Source organism: Diadema setosum, chromosome 7, assembly GCF_964275005.1.
Source record: "Diadema setosum chromosome 7, eeDiaSeto1, whole genome shotgun sequence".
NCBI classification, from domain to species: domain Eukaryota; kingdom Metazoa; phylum Echinodermata; class Echinoidea; order Diadematoida; family Diadematidae; genus Diadema; species Diadema setosum.
Window position 1 is genome coordinate 8,583,857 of NC_092691.1, and position 6,890 is coordinate 8,590,746.

Consider the following 6,890-nt stretch of genomic DNA (forward strand, 5'->3'; position numbering starts at 1 on the left):
AGTTAGCTTGAGGCCTGACGGCTGTGTAACGACAAGGGGTGGCGGATTATCCAACTTTTAACGTTGCCTCGTCAATTACAGATTAGGAGTGTTATAACATCATTATCGAACCACGGAATATCTTTGTTATCGTTTTTGTAAACATCGGCGACTTCTTTAGATGAATGTCAGATGTATAGCATATCAAAATGGCAGCTGGCTGGTTGAATCAATATACCTGGTGCCGTTACCACAAAAATGTAATCATTTGATTTCATTTTGTTTTACTCTTAGAGACTCTACTGAACATGTGTGAGATTTCTGTACTTAGTGGCACGTGTAACAGCAGAAACACTGTAAGGGCCAATTGCTACAGCAAAGGTAAGCTTAGTTATACCCCCGTCACACTTATTCGGAATCAGCACGAATCAAGCAGAACCAGCCGGAATTAAAGATTTTCCAAATTCGTGCCACATTCGGGAGAGAAATTCAAATTCTAACAGATTGGTAAGGAATGCTGTTCGAATACTTGGAATGGACTTCGAATCCTTCTCGAATCATTCTTGCACATTCCGAATGAATTAGCTCTCGAATGCTACTCGAATGTACTTGGAACCCTGTATGAATATTCAGAATACATGTAAGAATGGGGTCAGAATCTTTAGAAAGCACTTCGAATGCGGCACGAGCGCGGTTCGATTGCTGCCCGAAATCTGATGGTCGGAAAGCGTCTCGCATGCAGTACAAACTCATTTCGAATGCGGTCAGAACGTTCCAGGAATGGCTACCAAATACAGTTTGAATGTTCACGAATTCAAACAGAATGCAGCCCGAAAATTTGGAATACACTTAGAATGTACTTAGAATGCAACACGAATGTCCCGTGTGTGTCAAGAATGCCGCCGGAATGGTCTCCGATAGCGTATAAAAAATGGTGATTTTCACCAGTGTCAACCCGATCATCCTTGGACCATATTGCTTTGCTACAGATTGCTGTCCTCCAGCAAGACCTTCTTGAAAGAGCAATTACCCCAGACCCTTCCCGTGACCCTAACCCTACTCCTAATCCTGCAGAATTAGGAGTAATATTAGGAGTAATATTTATTAGGTTCATGAACCTAATCCTAACCCTAACCCAAACTCTAACCCTAAAGCTAACCCTAATCGTAATCTTTACTCTAACCTTTTCACTAACCAGTATTTAACTGGGGGTAATTGTATGAGCATTTTGAGCATTTGAGATATTTTGACAGAATTTGAGGTGGAACACCGTTCCGATTCTCCCTCAAATGAGATCAGATTGTTTCAAATGCTATTAGAATGCCGTTGGAATAATTAGAATGCAATCAAAGTCCAGTTAGAATACCCTTCGAATAAAAATGGATATTTCTCCACTTTGAATGCTCCTCGAATGTCTTAAGGGCCCGAATGTTTGGAACGCACTCAGAATGTCGTCAGAATTTTTAGAATGCACTTCGAATATGCAGGAAGGCAGGAAGAATTTTCATTCCAACGGCATTCCGGCTCATTCTGCCTCTAGTGTGACGGGGATATTATTTGTAATACACGCACACACACATATCTTTTCCCCAGAAATTTTTGGTTTATTTCGGTTTTATTCGTTCTTTTACATTCCACTTGAATGTTTAACAAAAACCAAATGAATGCATGCGAAACATAATAAGTTGGGGATTTCTTATGCAAAAGATTTCATTTAGTGTTTTGTGTATTTATTGAGAGGAGGTATGATGCTTTGTATATTTGAAAATTTTGTTTACTCAAACATTCAAGTCAGAATTAGAATGACAGGAGGTATAATGTTGTGCATAATTATGTATACACATGCGTTTATTTCTTTCTGTGGCTGTTTAGCTACACTTGATTGACTTGAGAAGACTGTGAAAGGATTTGAACAATTTTACCAAGGCCAGGAATTGACATTAGCCAAGGAACTAAATGATTACCGTCTGGTACTGATAAATCTCATTTTTTAATGTAGATGTTAGGAATGAAATCCTGGCTGAGGTAGCAACTTTTTGATGTAACAGCCAATCAGGAAGAGAGGTTCTTCATTAAATCAATGTCCTGACATTTTTGTCATGAGCCCAGATCACTGCCTGGATCCAGCAACATTTTGTTGTTGTTTTTATTGTATAGAATTTTATCAGTTAGAGATGGGGACAGTTTAACCCTGAAAGGGCCGGGCTTTTTTGGCTATGCTAAGACCGGGAAGAGGGGGGGGGGGGGGGGATGGATTCCGCCCCCCCCCCCCCAGATTTCGGCCATCGGTGGTGCGATCGCGATGAAATTTTGCATGCGTGAGACCCACGTCATAATCTACAAGATTGTGTCAAAAGATTTTCTGAAACAATCAATTTCTAATTTTGATTAATTGATTATGCAAATTAAGCTCAAGATCATATTTTAGCCTAGTTAAAAGCATTGAGAGTCTAATTTTTGATTTGTAAATCTGTTTTAACATGTTCAACAATTGTACATCACAAAAGCTTCCAAAACTCATTTCAATTCTTATGTATTTTATTGATTTCAGAATTTCTTATGTATTTCTATGTAATTCAACTTTTTTTTTTTTAAATTGGAAATTGTCACTGACCACTTTTCTACCATAATTAGCATAAAATTGATCAATGAAAGTGATTAATTGTAAAAATAATCAGGTTTTTATGACTTTCAAGACAGAGCACTGTTTTCCATAGGAAATGTACATAAATAAATTTTGTGCCCGTTTTGGGGCGACATTCCGTTACAAAAATGGGCGTGGCTTCGCAAAAGTACGCGCGGACGTTGCAAATTTGGTCTCAAAAGTTGCGCGAGACTTGAACAAACGAAGTCAAGAAGCCTCGCGATAAGGCCTTCTCGCGTTACAGAACTATAGCGCGAAACGTCGGGGGCGGATTCCGGCCCTTTTAGGGCTAAACAGTTTGACACCGTAACTTATCCTATACGACGGTTTAGTTGTTCGGTTATCAATTTAATTTCAGTCAGGATTAACAATATTATTTTGGCCAAGACTATTGCACAAAATGTGACTAAGACAAGGGTTGTTGCACGCTGACATGAAAGTAGGGCCTATCACACTTAAAAAATGGTGGCATTACACGCTTGTTCTCTTGTGCTCATACTATTTTCCTGCTATTTGTATTTTCTGTCTGCGGCCCGAACATTTCTTAACACAAGAAAGTGGCTACGTAGGTTGTTTCGTGTACCAGCCAGACGACATCCCGTTGGAAGATCAAGCAAGGTTGCAATCTGATGACATGACCATCGATCTCTGCCGAGACTTTTGTCAGATGAGCAAAGACAGATACAAGTATTATGTACTTGTAGCCGGAGACCAGTGCCTATGTCTAAATGCTGTTGTCGAATGGCGTCAGCGGGTTGATGACAGGTCATGCCAGACCGTGTGCAGCGGTGACCAATTTTCGAGCTGTGGAGGAGATTCCTTTCTGGCAGTCTTTAGAGGTAAAGCTGTACTCTAAAATGTTTGATTTTCCTCAAGTAATGACCCATTGCATCCCGTGTAGAAGTGAAATTTAAGGCAAATGCTACTCGAAGAAACCCGAACATTGACGCTTTAGCATGATATATTATAGGCCTTTGAGTGATAACGCGTCGGGGTTTTCCCTGTACTCGATTCACAGTTTCATCACATCTGCATATGGATCGGGATTTTTGTTTTCTTTTCGTTCACTTTTTCCCCCCCAAATTCAAACAATATACATCTATATTAAAAACGACAAATAGCACATTCCATTTCATATAACATCATACAGAAACACGTCCTGTTTCACGCAAGACTGGGAATGAAAAGGCAGGGGATGCTAAAAAAGCGAACTTGTATGATGCAGTCCCCTTCATTGCAGCTTTGGCGGGTTTGGCAGCTTTGCATGGTTTGGCAAAAAAAAAAAAAAATCAATTCACAGTATTATAACAACCAGAATAAGAGCTATACCTATCCCAAGCAGGGCCCTAGATATGCGCTTACCTAACACCACAGACTTCTCTTCTTCTCCTTTTTCCCCTATAAAAGCTACCTGATAAGCCAAAAAATTTAAACACAAGATTCTACAGACAAAAAAAAAAATGATAATCATAGTTTAAGTTTACCCCTACTAATCAGAGCGCCAGTTACATTTAGGGGTAGCCATTCAGTTCAAAACAATATACAATATCTCAGCCTTTGTACATAAAAAACCCCACACATCTGTGATTTACTGCACATGGACCACAGGCCGATGTCTTGATGAAGGTTGATTTCCAGGATTAAGTAACTCATTATAAACAGCATGAGCTTGATGAGAGAACTTGGAAAAAGACACAATGACAATATTAAACTGAATGACAAGTTACGACGATGTCAATAGACGAAGGATCTCAAATATCGTACCAAGGGAAAATCTTTTTTGTCATTGCTTACATGAATGTTTATGAATACATTATACACAAAAAAGTAATATTATACTATTCAAATACTATTTGTGGTGACAGCATATGAATGTCCTTCCTCAAGATTCACGACTTCTCACAAGATACGTATATAGGGTTCCTGACTGTTCTCTAAAAAGGCTATTATTTTCTGAAACATCCCACGGAACAGAGATATTACATTCACCCAAATCTTAACACATTTACATTCATCATAAACAAGAAGTGAAATGTTTTGCCCAGGTGACGTTTAGTGTGACCAAGACGGCTATAAATGCAAGAAGATCCCTTCAAAAGTAATGAAGTTTTGAAAGTTTTGATTAAAACCTCGTGATGCCATCACCGGATGGAACGGCTCAAATAATTCAAATGTCACATGCTGCACATGAAGATCATTCCCAAATGTTTTTAAATGAAAAGTATGTCTTCCCTTTCACTTTACTGGCATTAAGGGTTGCAGGTATAACCCTCACTGGGTGCTGCTCGTTATTCCGAAGGTTCGCTATTCCGAAGGATCGTTATTCCGGAGGGTCGTTAATCCGAAACACACAAATTCCCTATACCTAGAGGTTCGTTAATCCGAAAATAAAAAAGGGTTCGTTAATCCGAACATTTGTGGAGTTATTCCGAAGGTTCGTTATTCCGAAGATTCGTTAATCCGAAAATGAAATTCGGAACAATGAACCTTCGGAATAACGAATCTTCGGACTAAAGAGCCTTCGGAATAACGAACCTTCGGAATAACGAGACGTAACCTGTTACGAATTTCTAAAGTTTTGGTGCCGCCGTAGCTGGATCTCTTCAACAGTTCGTGAAGTTAGTATATTGGGAAAGATATAGAGAATTGTTTTATGAAGAGAATCTTTAATTACTGTAGCATATTGAGAGATTTTTCCCCACCTCCTTCAGAAGGTAGGGGAAATGGTTACGTCTAACAGTCGAACAAATCATCCGATTTTCCTCCAACTTCTATAATAGAGCTCATGTTGCTGTATTCACTTGATTCAGGTTTATGCCTGGTTAAAACGTAGTAAATTGCTCCTTGATATTAGCAAAATCAACTTTATTTCCTTTATAACAGACCTAATTCTTTATACACTACTCTCCGCGTAATCGGGTATCGCTTAAATGGGTACTCCGTTTAATTGGGTAGTAATGGCAATGTCGGTTCCAATGCACATTAAACTTACCTGATAATCGGGTTGCCTCTCCGCATAAATGGGTAAATAATTTTCTTCTAATGTAATTTCTATACCAACATTTTATCCCAGATAACACTTAGAGAAATCATGAATGGCAAATTTTCCACCGCTAATGGCATTCTCTGCTTAACTTGAAAAGAAGACCGATCATTTGGGGAGCGATGTAACATGAAAACACCTTTACCGGCGCCGACATACCACATGTAAACGAACATTACACATGTAGTTGGCACTCACAATTGCATGACAGATAGGAGTTAAACACTTACTATACGCTCCTCCCTTGCTCCGCAACAACATTCACAATACGAGAAGTTTGCAACGAAAATCAGGCCTCGCACCAGCTCCATAATTTTGCTTTTCCCCAAACATTTCTCGAAAAGTTAGTAACCCGACGTTCCACGTGATTAATGCATGCAAAGAGACGTGTTCATTTTAGAAAAAGCCTGCCTGTTAGCGAGGAGCATAGTCAAACGACAAAGTTTTCTGAAGACATATTTCCTCCATAAAAAAGAGTGTAAATTATTGCTCCTGACTGAGCAAGTTTAAGATATAATTATGTATAATGTACCGTGCAAGCACGCGTGTTAAGCATGCAGTGCAGGTGTTTGGTGCAGTGTACAATGCATCTACATACACATTGTGTGTCAAATGTGAATGAGACGTGTTCTTCTGTTAATCGGGTACTCCGCTTAATCGGGTAAGAAACGATTATGCGGAGAGTACTGTATTTACCCATTGCTGCAAAAGAGTCCTGTTCATTTTTTAAGTGTAATGATAGATTCTGATCTTGCTGGTTTGATCACATGCATGCGGAAAAAAACAAACAAACCATGTAAGACTCATGTACCTCTGTGTCCAGAACTATAGCAGTATTTTTCCGTCTGAAAATTGTCAGTCGTATATTTTTCTTTCATTTTTCTCACATACTGACGTGTTCTGTAACGTTATATACGGAAACTGCAGCTCGAACAAAACAAGTTGAGTTGCTCAAAAAGGTAAACATGCGCACTTGAAGCAATACATTGTAATGGTTGCATCAGCGTACCTGATCACAAAGGTGTTTCCTTTATTATTCAAAGATTTTTCTTTAATGTTAGACGCATTGGCGTAACTGTTAATGATGAAGTTTGTTCTTTTGCAAAAATGAACCTTTCGGGTTTTTTATGCCGGTTACAGCCCACCCCTTCTCCCCACTCTACGGACCTGATATGAATACGAAACGCCTGTATTTTACCTATTACTTAACTTTCAGTTCAATTC

The 6,890-nt window shown here is 39.1% G+C and overlaps 1 protein-coding gene across 1 annotated transcript in view; it reads left to right on the forward strand.

Annotated features, from left to right (window-relative positions):
* Window positions 1–299: 299 nt before the first annotated feature.
* Window positions 300–6,890, forward strand: part of LOC140230458 (uncharacterized) — a 10,782-nt gene continuing 4,191 nt past the window's right edge. The window contains exons 1-2 of the mRNA XM_072310612.1: window positions 300–360; window positions 3,178–3,462. Of these exons, the coding sequence (XP_072166713.1) occupies window positions 3,258–3,462 (205 nt within the window). The 5' untranslated portion in view covers window positions 300–360; window positions 3,178–3,257. The remainder of the gene's footprint in view (window positions 361–3,177; window positions 3,463–6,890) is intronic.